The sequence below is a fragment of the Canis aureus genome, chromosome 37, assembly GCF_053574225.1.
Source record: "Canis aureus isolate CA01 chromosome 37, VMU_Caureus_v.1.0, whole genome shotgun sequence".
NCBI classification, from domain to species: domain Eukaryota; kingdom Metazoa; phylum Chordata; class Mammalia; order Carnivora; family Canidae; genus Canis; species Canis aureus.
In genome coordinates, this window is record NC_135647.1 from 3,229,649 (window position 1) to 3,249,332 (window position 19,684).

At 40.2% G+C, this 19,684-nt stretch overlaps 1 protein-coding gene across 5 annotated transcripts in view; it reads right to left on the reverse strand.

Annotated features, from left to right (window-relative positions):
* Window positions 1–19,684, reverse strand: part of CARMIL1 (capping protein regulator and myosin 1 linker 1) — a 312,186-nt gene that overhangs the window by 151,643 nt on the left and 140,859 nt on the right. For all 5 annotated transcript variants that reach the window (XM_077886140.1, XM_077886138.1, XM_077886139.1 and 2 more), the window contains exons 6-10: window positions 15,826–15,923; window positions 15,410–15,480; window positions 15,096–15,169; window positions 3,150–3,225; window positions 493–581 (exon numbers count right to left, since the gene is read on the reverse strand). In XM_077886140.1, coding sequence (XP_077742266.1) covers window positions 493–581; window positions 3,150–3,225; window positions 15,096–15,169; window positions 15,410–15,480; window positions 15,826–15,923 — 408 coding nt within the window. The remainder of the gene's footprint in view (window positions 1–492; window positions 582–3,149; window positions 3,226–15,095; window positions 15,170–15,409; window positions 15,481–15,825; window positions 15,924–19,684) is intronic.

Sequence of the window (19,684 nt, forward strand, 5' to 3'; positions counted from 1 at the left end):
GGCAAAAGCAATGAAATCATGGGAAATATGTTGTTACTAGTGTCATTAATGGTATTCATAAAAGCTAACACATCGCATCTATAAGATGAAAGATACTTTTCTAAGCATTTTACATGTATTAATTTACTTATCCTAACAATCATAATTCTATAAAGTAGATACTATTGCTTTCTCCATCTAAAAGATAAAGAGACTGAGGCACAGAAGTGAGGCAACTCACCCAAGACCATGAGGCATCTGGCCCACCCTCTTAACCACCACACCATGCTCCCTCAAGAACAAGTGACTGGTTCACAGAAGATGTTATAAAATCCTTAACAAGTATCCATCCATCCCTTTTCTTTTTCTTTTTTTTTTTCTCTTTTTTAGAAGGGAAAACACTGTATATGTGAGTGACCCAACTTTTCTTTTTTTTTTAACTATATATTAATTTTAGAAGAAATGGTGGAAAGATTTTAAGCCACATATTCATATATTCAGGAAAATACTCACGTTCTAAGCCCAGCATTTTCCAACACCAATTCCTCCAGCCGATTGGACCTACTCACCACTCTCAAGATCTGTTCACAGACATCAGTGGACTGTAAGAGAAGATATTTTTTGACCATGCCATAAGTCTAAAAGCAACCTCACTTTATTGTTTACAAATCCATGCAGATGTAAAGTTTTAATCAAATAAACCATTTATTCATGTATTCATTCATTCAACAAAACCTGATCAATCATCTACTACTATGTACCAGCACAATGAGGGTCCTGAGAATACAATGCCATGAAAGACAAAAAGTCCCTGTTTTTAAGAGTATACCATTATACAGACAATTATGATGGAATGATTAAAAACCCATTTTAGTAGTACTGTGGGCACTCACAGGTATATCCCAATCTTGGGAAAACCAAAAGGAATTGCCAAAGAAAGTGATCTCCAGCATGGAGAACAAAAGACTTAGTGATGCCAATGATGGTAACAATATTAGGTTTGTGATGACGATCCCTTTACTGAACTTTTGTCATGTGCTAGGGCCTGAGCCCTTCACTCCAATAAGCTGAGTATCAGAAAATGTTTTGATGCAATCCCATCAAAGGAACAAGTATCAGTTCTCTTGAACATTGGGTGAAAAACATGAAAAATTTCTATTCTTTTTGAAGACTGTAGAGTAAAATCTCAAACGCGATTCTTCATTTTAAAATACCAAATATTAAAAATATACACATATGTATTTTTGTGCTTAAATCTTAGTTAAGAGAAAAGCAGTAAGAGCAGCCCTCAAATCCTGTCATGACACTTCCTTTTATCCCAAGACATCCTAGGAAGCATCTGGGCACTTACATGCATTATTTTCCAGAACTGAAATGATTAGTTCCATGATTTCTTGCCTAAACATCTAAAGCTACTGAAAAGACCATGCCTGTGGGAGATAATGATAGATGGGCAGCACCAATGGCCAGGACACATTCCTGAAATAGTTGGCACCATTTCCAAAAGTGGGATATGTACCACCTCCACAGAGCTCTCCTGTGCCCCATTTTGAAAATCATGACTGTTTTAATGAGCCAGGTAAACTGACTTGGTAGAGAAGCATTGTCCTCCCTGACCCCACAATCCCTGAGCTAATCTACTTCTCTTTCCTTGAATGATTCCCCTCTCCCACCTGTCATGTCTGCTAGCTCAGTCTTACAAATGGTCCCCATGTCAGCAAACAACAAACGGAGGCTTCTATTGCCAGGTCTCCCTCTCATCATGGCTTCCTGTCTGTTCCCAAGAGTTCACCTGGCGCCCCACCATGCCTAGCTCCATCATCTCATCACTGACTGCAGATACTCTCCTTTTAGCTCATACAGTTTCCATAACTCACATCTCCACACTTGCTTGTTGCTCAGCCTCTTTGGTAGTCGGTGATGATATAAGGACAATAGTTAATAGGGAATGCCTACAATATGTCAGGTACTGTGTTAGAATTTCTATACACATGATTTACTCATCTCAATAACCTGCAAATTGGCTATATTGCTATGTCCATTCATTCATTCATTCAACAAACTAATCAGATACCTAATTATTAAACCAATTTTTATGGAATAGCTATTAGGAGCCATGTACTGTGATATGCACTAGACAGAGATGAGCTCCAATTAACTCTCAATAATAGGAAGCTGAGGTCCTAGAACGTCAAGTAACTTACCTACAGTCACAGAGCCTTGTAATAGGAGCCAGAATCTGAAGACCCAGGTTTCTATTTCCAGGCCCACACTCTTTCCTATACCACATTGGCTTTTGATGGGCCCCAAATGAGTTCAGTCCATGCCCATACTCATAATACGTTAAGCTACTCATACCCGAGGTAAATTCAGAGAACCAGCAAACCTCAACCCTCCACTTTCTACAGATCCACGTCTTAATCAAAATCCTACCTCTTCACTATGAAAATCGTAAGGCCCAGTTTCCATGACCTCTGAAAGTTGGAGGCTTGACCATAGAGTGACCAATAAAACAATCTCTAGATTATTTCCTGTCCTAAAATGAAGTGGTAGAAAGCTAACTTATGGGTAAGTGTCCATACGGCTGCTTTGAACTTGCAAAAAATCCCCAACAGAGCATCTTATTTCCACCAGTGAAACAGATCAAAAATTTGGTTCCCCCATACCTTATGAAAGCTAACATCTCACTTTTGATTTCATTTTGTTTACATATAAATCTACCCCAAAACTCCTCTAGAAAATTAATGTTAACTCTCATAACTCAAGCAGACCAACCCTACCTGCTAACGTTTTCCCAAATTCGTAGGAAGGGAAGTTTTGTGGAGATGGAATGCAGGATAGAAACATAAAATCTGCTATTTGCAGCTGTACAAACGTAACTTTAATGGTTTTAGCCAACAGAATGAGTATATACAGAAGGCTTCGCTAAATGTCTTTCTGTTCATTATCTAAAATTGCCTGAAGCAGCTGAAAACATAAGGAAGAACTTCTCTGAGGCATCTCACATTACAAACTTTGTAAAATGTATGCAGATCGCTTGCAGGAAAATATCTCAAGAAAAAAGCATGTACACAGTTCACCAGATTAGTAGGAAAACAAATGTTTTTTGATAATTATCAGGCTTTTGAAACTAAGCAGAAGTAAGCAACATTTGCAACATCTTCACTTACCAGTTTCAGATCCTTGGAAGATAGCTTTGTGAACCACTGATTATATTCCAGAGCAGCAATGATAGGTATTAGGTCCCTAGAAGCAGAAATAACAACATACGTGAAAGCCCTCTTACCGCAGCCATGCTGGCACTTTATTTTCAATCTGTGACATCCAAGTTCACTGGTTAGTTGCTATTATTTACAATCACAACATCCAGCTAAAACTACTTCGACCACGAGGTAACAATGAAATTCTTTGGGACAGATCTTCAGTAATGATGATAGTAGAATTCCTAAAAGCTGAATTTATTTCCCTCTGGGGCCCGTGATGTCTATATCCAAAGGAAGAGAGACTGGTAGCAGCATTTGCTCAGAGAACCTCCTTGCTCTTGGAGAAACGTACTTCTCAGTCTATATTAATGAACCTGATTTCTTTAACCATCAAGAGTGTCATATACAGTTTACCCTTGAACAACACAGATTTGAACTGCATGGATTTTTTTTAATAATATAATACTCTAAATGTATTTTCTCTTATGACTTCCTTAATAACATTTTCTTTCCTCTAGCTTACTTTACTGTAAGAATGCAGTATATAATACAAACAAAATGTGTGTTAAGTGTTTATGTTATTGGTGGGCTTCTGGTCAACACTAGGCTGTGAGTACTTAAGTTTTAGGGGAGTCAAAGGCTGTATTTGGATTTTTGACTGTGTAAGGGGGATGGTTCGTTGCCCCAGCCTCCACTCTCCCACCATGGTTACAAGTCAACTGTATTCTCTAATTGAGGAGTTTATATTGTAGCAAGGACACCATTTAGCCTTGTGGATAATAAGTGACCCTGAATGGATTCCTGAGGCTTAGCAAGCATGTTACAACCCTTTGGTACTTTCTTGTGGTTTCTAGTATTTATTAAATACATGAGATAGCCCAGGTGTATTTTTGTCTTATGCTTCACACAAACTCTTCAGCCGTTGAGTGCAGCTATTTGCATCAGAGACCTGCCTGCACTATTTTTCCAGCCTAATCTCCTTTAACATGCCCCTAATTCATGCTCAAGCCAAAAGCAGATGATTTACTACTCATCAAACACATCATACAATTTCACAGTCAGAAATATCTTTTAGTGCTGTGTTTGGCTATGAAAATCCATGCATGCTTCTTTGTGTGCATCACACATCCTCTCCTCTATGAGCCCCTGGGTCACCCCAGCCAGTGCCCTGTTTGCATCTCTATTTAGCATTAATTTTATTCTGTCTTGGATTACAGTTTGTATTCCATGTCTGCCCCTCACCATCCCAGCTTGTAAATTCTTTGAAAACCAAGTCTGCTTCAGTTTTCTGGCTTCAGTGAGACCATAATCAGTTTCATCTGCATGGCATGACACATAGCAAGTACTCAAACATTACTGAAATAGAAAAGAAAGGCAGAAGGTGGAAAGAGAGGTGAAATCCACATTATTTCATAGCTTCTGGGTACCAGGCCCTGTGGCAGGCACGCTACACAGACCATCCCGTCCAACCACACGTTTGGTTTCATCAGACATGCTTTTTTTTTTTTTTTTTCCAGACATGCTTTAAAAAGGAGGAATGAGTCCCGAAGGTAGGGGGAAAAACAGTGCAAAGGAATTACTAGTCCCAGTCATGTGGTCTCATATGCCACCTGTTCTACTGAATAGTCTCTTCATTAATTCTGCTAGAGTTTTAGATTTCAGATTTAAAACCACGGATGGCAACTTCTTTCCACAGTGGTTTTATGGTCTTCACTTCCTTCAGCATTCCCCGCTGGTTACGTGAGAGTTAGTGCCTGTCATTCTCTCTGGTCCCTGGTGACAGGGTATAGCTTCTCAGAGGGCAAGTACACACTTTGTCCAAGAGTGCTCTCCTGGACTTCCTCACTCAGGAACTCTAGCAAATCACTCTCATCTTACCTCCTTTTGTGGATTTAATGTCAAGTAGCAACTACACTTGAGAACCTCTTTATTTTGTGTTCTAGTCTGTCACTTGATTTGAAGTACAGCTGGCTTTTGTCATAATGAAGTCATTTTCAGGCAGTGAAGAGCACATCATTAATAGAACCAGGTTTTACACTGACACAGGAGGTAGGGCGGCATCATCTTTCCATATGAATCGCAAAAACCCTGAAAAGGCAGAGCAAACTCCACAACTAAAGGTAGAGAATCTAAGAGAAGAAATGGTCAACAGAGCAAGGAATGGCTTAGTCAAGAATTTTTTAGATCTGACACCAAAAGCATGATCAAAAAAGGAAAAAATTGATAAGTCGGACTACCAAAATCAAAAATCTTTGCTCTGCGAAAGTACTGGCAAATCACATTTTTGACAAAGGACTTGTATCAGAATGTATAAAGAACTCTTGGAAGTCAGTAATAAGAACCCATTTAAAAAAAAAAAAATCTAAACAAGATACTTCATCCAAGAAGATATATCCATGGCAAAGAAGTACATAAAAAGATGTGTGGAAGGGGAGGAGGGCGGGGGGTGGGAGTGAATGGGTGACGGGCACTGGGGGTTATTCTGTATGTTAGTAAATTGAACACCAATAAAAAATAAATTAAAATAAAAAAAAAAGATGTTTGAAGTTATTAGCCATTAAAGAAATGCAGTTTAAAGCCAAAACGAGATGCTACTACAAACGTATTGAATTGCTAAAACTAAAAAAAAAAAAAAAAAAAAAAATCAACGGCTGGCAAGGAAACCCTCAGACATTGCTGATGAGAATGCAAATGGCACAGTCGATGTGGAAACAGTCTGACAGTGTCTAGGTTTAACATACACTTACCATAAGATCTAGCAATCTCAATCCTACATAGTAAACCAAGAGAAATAAAAACTTGTTCTTATACAGAAACATATATATTATTGTTTATAACGGCTGTATTCCTCATTGTCCAATGCTGGAGACAACACAGATATCTTCCACTGATGCTGTGGGGACTTCCAAGGCGAGGATAGAAAAGGCAATAATATGGCTTCTGCTCAGTTTCCTCTCTTGACATGTTCACCCACGGAATCTAGCTGCCTTGCTCTGAGAAAGTCCAGGCCACACAGAAAGACCACGTGGAAGGGTCCCTGAAGAGAGCTAACATCAACCACCAGACATGTGAATGAAGAAGCCCCTTCAAGATGGTTCCAGAGCCAGCCCCACCATCTGACTATCTGCTTGAAAGAGCCCCAGCAAGAACCACCTAGCAGAGCCCAATCAAGCCCAGAACCATGACAGATAATTAAAAGTGATTGTTCATGCTGCACACCATTAAGTCTGGAGTGGTCTGCATATAGTAGCTAATTTAAACACTTAGTATCTAAGAAACAAGACTTGAAAGTTGTATTACAGAAACATGACTGTAGGCAGGGCAACCATAAAAAGCTTTTAGAGAAATGTTTCAGCAGATGAACAATTTCAGCAATGTAGGTAAGATGTATCAGAGGAAGATGACAATTTCCACTACACAGACAAGATGTATCCAAGATATGGGAGAAGCCTGAGGCAGAAAGTAGATTTCTGGAACAAGAGCCAAGGCAAACTAAATAATTTTTTCCTAAACTGATTTCCTAAACTAATACAACCCTGGTTGAAATATGCATACTATTATGATGAAATCATAAACACAAAGACTGTTAGAATAGTTATTACAACCAGGTAGGGTAGGGGTGCAGGGGGAAATGAAATGAAAACCCATTCATGTACATCTTCTTAGGAGAGGCAATAGCCTATTTTTTGACCTGGCAGGCATAGTGGTTCAGTTTACCCTTATTTGCATTCTGATACAAAACTGTATGCTTTTCTTGACATAAACAACTATAAGAATGGCCTTACCAGTATCTCAAAATACTCATTAAGCTAACCCAAATAGTTAACTCCATCAACCGTAGAATGGATAAACTGTGGCATGTTCACACATTAGAATGTAAAACAGAAACAAAAGTAAATAAACCACAGCTACATACAACAATGTGTAAAACATCAATTTCTCAGGTCTGAAATATCTCTCAACCTGGCTGCACTGTGCAGAGAATGGGGAGCTTTAAAAGTCTGAGAAGCAAGCATTCAGGGAGCACTTTAGCAAACACTTGGAGAAAAGTCAGTCTGAACCAGGTGACATTTGGGATTCCTCGAATCTGTTATTCTCAGAACATCCAAGCCACCAGGCCAGTCACAACACAGAGGCCAAGGTTCCAGGAGATGCCATTTAAATACAACAATCATCAATCATGATCAAAACCAGTGCATCTCATCGCAACAGAAACACACACACACACACACACACACACACAAAACAAACAACAACAACAAAAGAAAAAAACACAAGACCATACGTCAATAATTTCATTCCTGAGAGTTCATTTTCCTGGGTGGCTTACTTAGAACTTAGTAATAAGTGAGCGAAATAAGCAAACCTAGGATAAATACCCAATTTGGCATTCACGCGGACCTCCCAACTGCTGCGCCAATACCATGTCACTGCAGAAAGCTCCCTGGATTTCCCTGGTGGGGTCTGTGTCAATCAGAACAAACTCTTTCTCTTAGGTGTTTTCACTTAGTACCACTAGCGTTATAGTATATAATGTAGAAAGGTTTCCAAACACCAATGCTTGTCATCATGACTGATTTTCACAGGGTATCGGCTTTTTACCATCAGTCCATGGCATTTATTGTGTATCCCACTGTGTTTTGCTTTGATCTCTTAAAAGGCTCTTAATTATCACTTGACTTTCCATCTGAAGAGCAATGTCATCCATGAAGAGCCACAGTTCAGGGAACCCTCTCTTGAGTCCTGGCCACATGGCAACATAGTATTCTCTTGCCATTTCCATGGGACACTTCTACCATTTCCTTAAAATGAGAGCAAAAACATTTTAAGACTCCAAATCCTGAGAAGATCCAGTGTTAATATCCTTTAGCAGAATCTTTTCTTACACTGTATTGAAAGAGATGACACAGTTTATATTCCCTAACCTCTTTCTGGATATAAATGGATGATAGAGTTGTCCCTTGTTGTTAATCCAGCCATGGGTTGGGGTTTGTAATATAAGTTGAGATCCTTATTTCTCATTTCAGTTGGCAACTCTGAATAATCCAAACCTTCCCTTAAAACTCTAAAGAACCAAGTTTTTCACCTCTACGTTTTCAGAAGAAAATGTCATCATAACGTTAATACAAGGTAAGAGCAGCATCAAGGAAAAGACAATGAACTAGCTTCTGGAAACACAAACTGTTACGTCACATAGGGATTTTGTATCTCTAACTCTTTTTCTTTTAACTAAGAAAACTGGCAACTTGTTATAGCTGTTCATTTTTAAAGGAGGCAAGTCTTTTAGGATATAAAAGTAGCAAGCAGAGGCACCTGGGTGGCTCAGTCAGTTAGCATCTGTTGATTTCAGCTCAGGTCATGATCTCCAGGATCCTGGGATCGAGCCTGTATCAGGCTCCATGGGGAGTTTGCTTGAGATTCTCTCCCCCCCCCCCCCCCCGCTTGCTTGCTCTCTCTCCAAAATAAATAAATAAAATCTGTTTTTTAAAAAAAGTAGCAAGCATTTATTTAAACCACAACATTTATTTGTACCAGCATAAAATGTTTTAGATATATTAATCCCTATAGTCTTCACAATAACTCCAAGAGGAAGGCACTATAATTTTTAAATAGATACTGTGAAATACTTCAAAAAGGTGTAAAAGAATAAAAATAATTGACAGATTTGAAGGATGTCTAGCGAGCCCCATAATCTACAATGTGGAAAAAGCACAAAGGTAAAAGCACAATAATCCAGTGAACAACATGTTAATTATCTGTAGTATATCCGCACACCACAGTAGTGAAGATTTACCCCTAATAAATCTAACAAACACTCAGAGGTTCAAAGGAGGTATTTCATGCAAGAACACAGTCTTGCCACTCTGCACACTTTCTGTACACATACGATGGAATATGCGCTCTTGTGGAAAGGATGGTAAAATTCCAAACCAAAGCAATATCTTCCTGACATATTCATTTGAGAGCCTTTCTGGGTACAATTTAGACTTTTCTCCTTCACATCGAGTTTGAAAATGGAAGTGGGGTGCTTTAAAAAGTCTCAAATATTATGGATTCGCTATTCCTTCCTGCTATCCTAATTTATATTGCGGTTTAATTATATTAAATATAAATATAACATATTTATATAATATATATATTATATATTTATATTTGTCCTATTATTAAATGATTAGCTGGACCACTCACCAGCTCTGTAAGGTACATGACAATCTGAAACACTTCACAGATGACGACATGACCAGAATCCTAAATAGATGATCTCTAAATTTTTTGATCATTCACTCTTAACTGAAAAATATTTTGAACACAAACCTCCACAAAATCTGTTTATCTATAAATTATATACATGTGCTACTATCTCAATATATTATGTTCAGTGTAAAACACACACACACAAATAAAACAGATGTAAAATAAACATAAAACAAGTTCTACTCAGGGTGCTTGGGTGGCTCAGTTGGTTCAGTATCTGCCTTTGGCTCAGGTCATCATCTCAGGGTCCTGAGATCCAGGCCCCCTGGCATTGTCAGGCTCCCAGCTCAGTGGGAAGTCTGCTTCTCCCTCTCCCTCGGCCCCTCCCCCTGCCTGTGCTCTCTCTTATTCTCTCAAATAATAAAATCTTAAAAAAAGAAAGAAAGAAAAAAAAGAAAGAAAGAAAGAAAGAAGAAAAGGAAAGAAGAAAAGAAAGAAAGAAAGAAAGAAAGAAAGAAAGAAAGAAAGAAAGAAAGAAAGAAAGAAAGAAAGGAAGGAAGGAAGGAAAAGGAAAATCAAGTTATACTATTTTCTTCATGTTCCCCAAAATATCATCAACTCTTACATCGGAGTCCACCTGACCTAGGCTGGAAACCACTGTTTATACAACTGTTCACAGACACTTTAGGATGGAAAGCAGAAACCGGTGCTCTTCACACCTGATTCCACACTCCAAACAGTACTTCATCCTTTGGCAATAGAGTGGGCTTAGAGAAACAGAGCCTAGATCGGGAAAGAACTACACTAATACCCTCGAGACAGCATTGACCAACATTAACCCACACTTGAAACTCTTTTCCTTAAAGTGTCAGGCTCAGGAACGTCACTGAGTAAGAAATATGAAAACTCGAAAATATGAGTCTGAAGGGAATGAGCTGCTCCCTGAGCTCTCATAAGCCAAGTTTAAATTCAGTGATGCATGTTGTTGAGTCTTTAGAGGATTGATGAGACTAGCTCCTCTTAAAAATCTCCTGGGCACAAGAAAAATCTATGTATATAAAGCTATATATTCTCTTAGACTCAGCTCCACCACCTCTACACCCTCATCACTCCCCGCCACTCCAAATTACAGTATAATTACACTTGTAACACACAGGCTCACAGGCCTTTGAGAGATCCCATCATAAAGTTAAGATGATCTGTTGAATTAGCAGTCCTCCCTGTTACCAGACCTGCAACGTTAACATGGATGCCACATGCATGACCCAATCCTCCCAACTTGGATAATCTGAGAAAAATGGTACTTACAAATCCCCAGATACAAAAGATAATGGCTTGGAGTGAGTGAAATGAACGAAACACTCAGAATTTATAGGAATCCAGAGAGGATTCAGACACGAATTGTGAATTCAGACATGAAGCCCCGCATTGGGCTCTGCATTCCGTGTGGAGTCTCCTTGAGATTCTCTCTCAGCTCACATTCTTGCTCTCACTCACTCTCAAAATAAATAAATAAATAAAATCTCTTTTAAAAAATAAAAGACAATCCTAGAGTACCTGGCTGGCTCAGTCAATAGAACATGCGACTCTTGATCTCAGGATTGTGAGTTCAAACCCTACATTCATGTAGAGATTACTTAAAATCTTGAGTCACCCAGGTGGCTCAGTCAGTTCAAGATCTGCCTTCAGGCTCAGGTCATAATCCCAGGGTCCTGGGACCAAGCCCTGTGTTCAGCTCCCTCCTCAGTAGGGAGTCTGCTTCTCCCTCACCCTCAACCCCACCCTGTCACTCACGCTAACTCTCCCAGTGCTGACTCTCTTACTTTAAAAAAGTAAAATAAAATCCTTTTAAAAATCCCCTCAACCTCCCAGAATAATGATCTGCTCCCCTAGAGCAGCTCAGTGTCCCTTGAAAATCCTTTATTCTGAGCCACTAGTTTGATTCAAGAGCATCACATTAGACAGCATGAACAAGACAGACATAGCCCAGCCTTCATGGAACTTCCATTCCAGGATCACAATGGTTTTAGGGACCCTTAGGAAAGGATGTTTCTAACTCTGATGACTAAATACAAGATAAAGCTTTGAATGGGCCAATTAGGAATTATGTTCACATAGAGATACACAGGAGCCAGGGGCTACAGTGGGAAAATCCATCAATGCATATGACAAGTATTACCCTATTTGCTAACGAACTCCAGCTCCACATATGGCCCATCTAATCTCTCCTTTTGTACCTCCAATGTGTCTAATTCCTCTATTCTCTTTTCCATAATTCATACCCAAATGAGAAAATAACCAACATTTTTGTAAAACCTCTCAAATTCGGAGAACAACCCAAATCACACTGAGATTGTGCCACTTTGAATCCTTCCAAATGACCATGCCATTGAAAGCCAGACTGTTCCTTCATGGAACATGCTCATACTTCTAATAAACAGAAATGTTCTTCCAATATACTTTGTTGTGATTTGATTGGCAAAATACTATTAATACAGGCCATCTTATAGGACTGACAGTAACCTCTTTATATAGAAGATGGCGCTAATTTGAACAGGAAGAATCATGGGGAAAAAATTACCTCCTCAAGAAAGGGAGGATAAACTTCGAAAATCAGGGAGAGAGAGTTCTGAAAAAAGTCAAAGTATGTAGGCATTAATAGAAAAGAGGACATCTAGAGAAACAATCCCAATCCCCACTGTTAATAAGCCCACTGCAATTGAAAAAAGAAAAAAAGAACAAATTTCGAGAACTCCTTAATTTTTTCATAATTATTATATACCAAATACTACAATAGTAATAGTCTTATATAGTGTAAAACAAAGAAATTTTAAAATGAGTCAACAATAAACATAAAGAGAAGCTCTATTTTTTTTTTTTTTTTTTTTTTTTTTTGCAGCTCATCTTACATTTTTCCTTGGGTACATACATCCCGCATGAGAGGCCACTGATCTAGAGCAAGCAAGAGTCAGCAAACCACAGCTCACGGTGTATATTTTTGTAAATAAAGTTTATTCCAACACAATCACATTCATCCAATCACATGCTGTGTAGAGTTGCTTTCGATTTATAACAACAGCAGTACATAATTGCAACAGCGACCGTCTGCTCCATAAAGCCTAAAAAACTTACTATACTATCTGGCGCTTTACAGAAAAAGTGTTCCACCTTTTAATCTAAAGTCTCAGTAATGAAAAACATCCTTCTAGCCCTTAACCAAGTAAAAAAGTAGATGATTTATGAATACAGCATTTACTGACAAACTGAAAATTCTCCAGCTAAGGAATTAGAAAAAATCTGTACAAAAATTCTAAGTTTTTCTTTTTTTAAGATTTTATTCATTTATTCATGAGAGACACAGAAAGAGAGGCAGAGACACAGGCAGAGGGAGAAGCAGACTCCCCGTTGGGGGAGCCCAATGTGGGACTTGATCCCAGGACGCCAGGATCATGCCCTAAGCCAAAGGCAGACGATCAACCACTGAGTCACCCAGGCATCCCTGAAAATTCGGGGTTTTGACAAAGTTTCTCAATTGTGGATAGGATTCTACCTACTGGGGATCCCTGGGTGGCTTAGCGGTTTAGTGCCTACCTTTGGCCCAGGGCGTGATCCTGGAGTTCCAGGATCGAGTTCCACGTCAGGCTCCCTGCATGGAGCCTGTTTCTCCCTCTGCCTGTGTCTCTGCCTCTCTGTGTCTCTCATGAATAAATAAAATCTTTAAAAAAAAAAAAAAAAAAGAAAAAACAAGATTCTACCTATTTCTACATATTTCAAGTAACTGTATTTATTAGTAGCTTCCCTAGATACAGTTTCTATCTGCTGATAGATTAATCACCAAATTAAGTACAGGGGATCAGCTGGAAAATTTAGCACTGCCACTGTGAATAACCTATTAATGGTGTAAAAATCATTAAGGAGGTAACAAAGAAAGTGAGAGACACACCTCAAGTTGCCCCACACAGTGTCACCACTCTGCTCACAGTCTGTGGACCCCGGGGAAAGCCTGAGATGCTCTTCTTCCTCTCCTCTGCCTGTCGCTCCCCCCTACTTGTATGCTCTCTCTCTCTCTCTAATAAATAAATAAAATCTTAAAAAAAAAAAAAAACCTCTTCCCTTTTCTAACTACGGATCTGCTTAAATCTGCATTTTCTTAATTTACTTCAATCATTGCCACGTATCACAATAGAGTGAGTGCAGAAGCAGACACTGAATCTGGCAGCCTTCTATTAATTCAGAAGTTAAAGAGATCAGCAAAAAGGTAAACTAATGCACTCTTCTGGCTGACTTCTGCGTGTTGGAAAATATTTTTCATAAAAATGGTACCTGTATGTATTAGCACATAATAGGTTCATTAACATTTTTAAATGAATTAATATTTTTAATTTTCATTTTAATTTCTAATATGTTGAGTACCAAAAGATTCAACCCACACAAACAAAAGCTCAACCGTTTTCAAGAACTGTAAAAGGATCCCAGGGCCAAAGACATGGTGATCTGATACAGCAGGACTACCCACTCTTCTTATTCTACGTGCAATTTTCTTTTTTTTTTTAAGAGATTTTTTTTCCCCAAATATTTTATTTATTTATTCATGAGACAGAGAGAGAGAGAGAGAGAGAGAGAGAGAGAGAGGCAGAGACACAGGCAGAGGGAGAAGCAGCAGGCCCCATGCAGGGAGCCCGATGTGGGACTTGATCCCAGGTCTCCAGGATCAAGCCCTGGGCTGAAGGCGGCACTAAACTGCTGAGCCACCCGGGCTGCCCTACATATAATTTTCTATTTTAATCGTAAAAAACCTGCAGAGCAATTTTTTTCTCTGTTTCTCAGTTCACTTTTTCATGAGCGACAGAGGAAACACAGGCAATTACTGTCTGCAATTCCAGCTGTCCAAATGGCAAAAAAAGGTACAGCCAGAATCCCAGGATCCTCTCTCTCAAGTCCAAACAGGGAGGGAAGGTTCCTCAGGCTGAGGTTCACTGGGGAACGGCTAATACCTGCCACTTAAAATAAGTAGCAGCACATCCAGGGTGGTGGAGATGGGGATACACAGGATAAACCACCAGCAAACACACTAGGGCACCACACAACTACATCAGGAAGCAAAAGAACTTCAACAGACTGAATGAAGAGCCTTCTTTGGGGCCTGATCACACTAGTCACAGCCTTAAACGCATGACAGTCAAGATCTTAAAACCTACCAGTCTCTTAAATAGTGTGCAACACGGTTCACAGTTTCACTATCATTATCACAAGGCAGATATTGGCACACTGACTTCCACCAGGATATAAACATATATACCCTAGCAATCCCCAATTCATGAAGAAATTAGAAACTAAAAGTCATTTCTTAGAACTGCAACATAAAATTTTCTTCTAGAAGAATGTTCTAATGGCAATTAGGAAAATAATACTATATCATATATACAGGGCAGATGATCAAATAGACTTGTGGACTGGTACAAGGACTTAAGAACTATATTGTTTCCAGAGTTTCTAACTACAAACTCTGGATTTGATGTATACACATGCACTTCATTCCCAAATGAACATATCTGAAACTATTACTTGAAAGGCCAAATTCAGACAGTCTTAGATTCTCCTGATTTCCCTTCTAACAAGGTTTTCTGGAGATCACATATGTCCATAAGCACCAACAGAGAAGTAAGGTTCTAAAAGCAGAATTAGCTATAAAAGGAAGGAAAGATGGAAGTAGCCTACCTGTGGTCAAGATGACTGAAGTCTTGTAAATTCAATTCCCTGGTGTCTTGTGTCAGATAAATTGTATCCACATCCTGTCAGAAATATAATTCAATCATGTGAATAGTCCACATAGATGATCAGAGAAGAGGAATACAAAGAGAATTAGATAATGATACAGATTTTTCACATTTTCTGAGAAAGGAAGATTTAAGCAAAAAATGAATGGTGGGGGCGGGGGAGAGAAAGAAAGAAAGAAGCCAGTCAAACATTGGAATATTCTCTAGGAGTGTGTGTGTGTGCACACACACACGTCTGCACACAGATACACTTACCCATTGTACTTCTTCTCTGTATGAAAATCCAAGCCAGTCACAAACACAGGCATACATCTGAGAAAATCCACCTGAAACACAGGACAGAAATGTGAGAGGTTTTCAACTAACTGATTTATCTTAAGTTAAAATTTAAAAGTTGAAATATGGCCGATGTTGACAATGCTGATTATTCTTTCTGTTTGGGAAGACAGCAAAGGCTCCCCCCCACCCCCCCGTTCTATAGTAAGTACATAGCAGCACGCAATACAGCTTAAATATAGGACTTCTGTCCACCAAGCTAAAGTCTGTGCGGTACTAATTACACCTTAAAACTAATTGTACCTTTACAGTAGCATACTAGGAATAGACGTAACTTCCTGGCAGGGGGACATCTATGCAGCCATTTATAATTTGGTTTTAAAATGCATGCTCACCACAGGGGCCTTGCTCGGCCACAGTCTGGCTGTCCCACAGAGCCTGGAGACTGGCCAGTCGCTCAGATGGCTCCATGGAGACTTTTTTCATGATTCGCCTATAAGATCAACAGTAACAATAAATTTCAAAAATTCAGGTTTTTGCACAGCACGCAGAAATCTATTTGGTGATATGCCTTTTTTATTTTTTTGTTTTTTGATATGCCTTTTTTAAAATCAAAGATGGGCACCACTTCAATTTTGGTAAACATAATTCCATTTTTTGAGTACTAAGAAGCTGGAAATCTACAGGAACTTAATAAACTTCTTTATTTAGCTCCCTTTTGTAAGCGTTGGTATTACCCAGCAATGTAAATCATCTCTATGTTATTTACTTGTTTTGTAACATTCGATTGTATTAGAATAGTTAGAAAACAGTGTGTTCTATTTAATTATTAGATTATGTGTATACTAAATATAAATCACTAACTTTCCAAAAATTAAAATACAAATCTCCTCTTTCCATAATACCCCATATGAATGTCCATCATGGGAGAGTATGCTCCTTTTACTACCTCTTTCCCTCCTATGACCACAGCTCCTCTGGGCTGGGGAGCACACCCAGCCCCCATTCTCATGCAGAGCTAACAGAGTCCTGCCAGCATGGAGAAGCAGGACACGTTAGTGGTTACAAGCACAGCCAACCACGTCCAAAATTTCATTATTCATAGAACTAGCAAAGTAGGAGGACCTACCGTAATTGTGAAAAAGAAAGAAATTAATACCTATGAAGTGATTAAAACAATCTCTGATGCCTGGTAAAGTCAGATGTTAGCCGATGTTCTCATAGGTACACCACACAATCATCATGTAATGAGCAACTTATGAATCCATTAATTCACCCCCAAATTTTTATTAAACATCTACAAGTGCGGCAAGAGCAGCTACCAGGTACTAAGCATACAGCAGTGAACAAAATAGGTATTGTCCCTGTGTCCCCAGTGAGCAGTCTAGCATGAGAACCAGACAAATAAATAGGCAGCATAAAAGGAAAAGTCTTAATACAGGAGAAGCATCGGGTATGGGGACAGCAGAGAGGACACTAATTCTCTGGTAGGAGATCAATGGAGGAGTAGGGAGTTTGGGAACGGTCTTCAGTACATCACACAGCTATGCTAAACCCTGAAGAGGAAGACAGACTTAATCTCGGGTGAGGGTAAGGGGGGAGACCAGGAGCCAGGGAAGGTGTTCCAGATAAAGGGATGGCAACGTCATGGAGGTGAGAAGGCTTGTGATCGCTTCCAGAAACGACACATAGTTCAAAGTGGCCAGTAAATGCCATGTGACAGGGAAGGGGAAACAGAGTCCAGGGAACGAAAGAGGAACCAGGTTACAGGCTCCAAGGTGAAATTACAGAGTTTGGATCTTATTCTCAGGGCAATGAAGAGCCACGGAAAGCCTGCAGGTGCACAAGACAGACAGGTACTGGAGAGGACTATCTGGAAGGCGAGGATGGGGGGCAGACATTGGAAACAGATAAGTAACTTGGAATTAAACAGAAGCCCACAGGATGGGTAAGAGCCCCATGAGAGTGAAGGTCATGAGCTTCTGGTGGCCCCACGTGGACCAGCTGGGGGACTCTGTCCTGTCACTCTCTGCAGCCCAGACCTGTGGCCAAAGGGGGCAGCTGGTGCGCGTGGTGGGGCCACAAGCTCTCCAGGCAGGCGAGCCAGAAGAACAGCGGGACAGACGGACCTGATGGTACTGCCAGCGCCCAGCTGGAGGGTCGGACACAGCAGGATGGGCACTTGGGAAAGGAGGGGGGAAGCCAAGGGATGGATGGTTGGGAGGCCCTGAAAAGATCCAAGCACTGCTCCTTCCAGGGAGAGAAAAGTAGAAGGGCTGTGGTCAGAGCAAGATGAGCAAATTGTGATGTCACCCAAGAAGATGCTGTTCCATGAGGTGCCGGGGTCTGGGAGCAGCCCTCAAAGTAGGGGGTAGGGGAGGTCATAGGCTTCGAGGAAGGGTAACAGTGGGTCAGAGGCACCCGTGATCACAGGGGGACCTGGGTGCAAAGTTGGCGGAGTTAAGATCCTGTTATATCGAAAATATTTTCATCTTCCTTTAATGACTTAAAAACACTTTTGCTACATATAATGTTCTCAAGTCATCATGATGAATCTCGATCCCCATGTAGAGTATTGGCAGGCAATGTTTCCAGGTAGCTCCGTTTTCTCACTGGACGGATGCCAGATAAGATGTGCTTGTTCTATGCTTAGACGAAACCTCAAATACATAACAAAGTGTTTAAATACTAATGTTCTACTAGCACTGAAAATATTTCTACTTTGCAATTTTTATGATGGAAGCATAATCACGTACAACCAACAGATGTCAATTGTCACGAGTTCCTTCAAATTCTTAGATAAGTGCATGAGGTCTGCAAGTGCAGCACGATTTTTCTGTTTCACCTGAAAATACCTATGATTAAGCCCCATTATCCTAAAAGTTCTCAATTTGGGAGTAACCATGGGTTTAAGAAGACATTCACACTGAAAGGGATATTACAGAATCTGGCCATTTGGAATGGCTCATCTCGGTTCAACACTATCCTTCTAGAACTGTAGTGGCATTATTTTCTGGCTACAAGACATGCAACGAGAGACCAGAGCGGTCAGAAGCTGCCCCAAGCACTGACACAGCTAGATTAAGTGAACTTTGGATGCACTGAAGGACACTGGGGTCGGACTTCATCTGAGCTCACATTTGTTTTCTATGATTCTTGCTTCATCTCAGCAGGACTGCACGGCATGCTGTTTCAATGACACAGCATGAAGTGAAGTTAGTCAAAAGCAGGAAGAAAATAAGGCAAAAATCTTTGGCAGGAAGCTAGTGGGATCAAGTATAGGAAGGTGGCAGTCTAGGATTATAGGGACTCCTCAGGGCTGAGTCAGAAGCTAAAGCCTCAATTTTGCTCCCAAAACAACACCAGACATTCCTGTTCAGGGGTAAGGACAAGTCAGCTGCAGAGCAAGAGAAGCAGCAGCCAGTATAGACGTGTGTGCAGCTGCTGCCCCTTGACCTCCAAAACCCCTCTTGGAAGTTATCAGTCTGAGCTTTCCCAAGCAGCCCTGCTCTGTGACAGTTCTCCTCTTGCCTTTGCCAGGAACTAGGACACACTTAGATTTCAGGAACTGAAGACGTCTCATGAAACAGGTGCACTTATTTCCGTAAGAGATAAAGTTAGAAGAACTAAACTTCCAGAAGGTGGGAAGCGTTCACGTGCTCTAACACATGCTCAGAAACAATAAATGGGTTAGAGGGGAGATCCCACCGCTGATCCCCATTGTTTTCTGCCTGTAGCTAAACAGTGGCAAGAAGTCCACGTGCGCACCCACAGGGCACAGCTCATACATACACAGGGAGAGAGTGTGTCATGGACAGACACCAAGGACTTGCTGTCAGAATACCTGTCATGACAGGTAAACCAAAATCCTAGCGAACAGACAAAGCCCATGGCTCACTCGCAGGCACTACTGCATAGATGGATCAAGCACATCTGCATCACATGAGTCTAATTTACAAAAAGGCCCAGGAAGACAGCGAACCAGATGACCAGCATGCCAGCTCTCTGTGCAAATCTTGGGCTTAAATTGTTGACCCGGAAAAGCTGTAAATTCTTTTAATCCACTTAATTGCTTTATTTAAAATTCAATTTCAAAGCTCCTACGCAATAAGGAAGTTTTCTCCAGAACCACACAGGTTTTACTGACGGGAACCACACCCCAACTAAATGCTGCCTCCGATTTAGACAATTGAACAGACTATAAAGCACCCTTCTTTTGTTTTTACAGAAACTCCTATTTTTTTTCTTCACAAT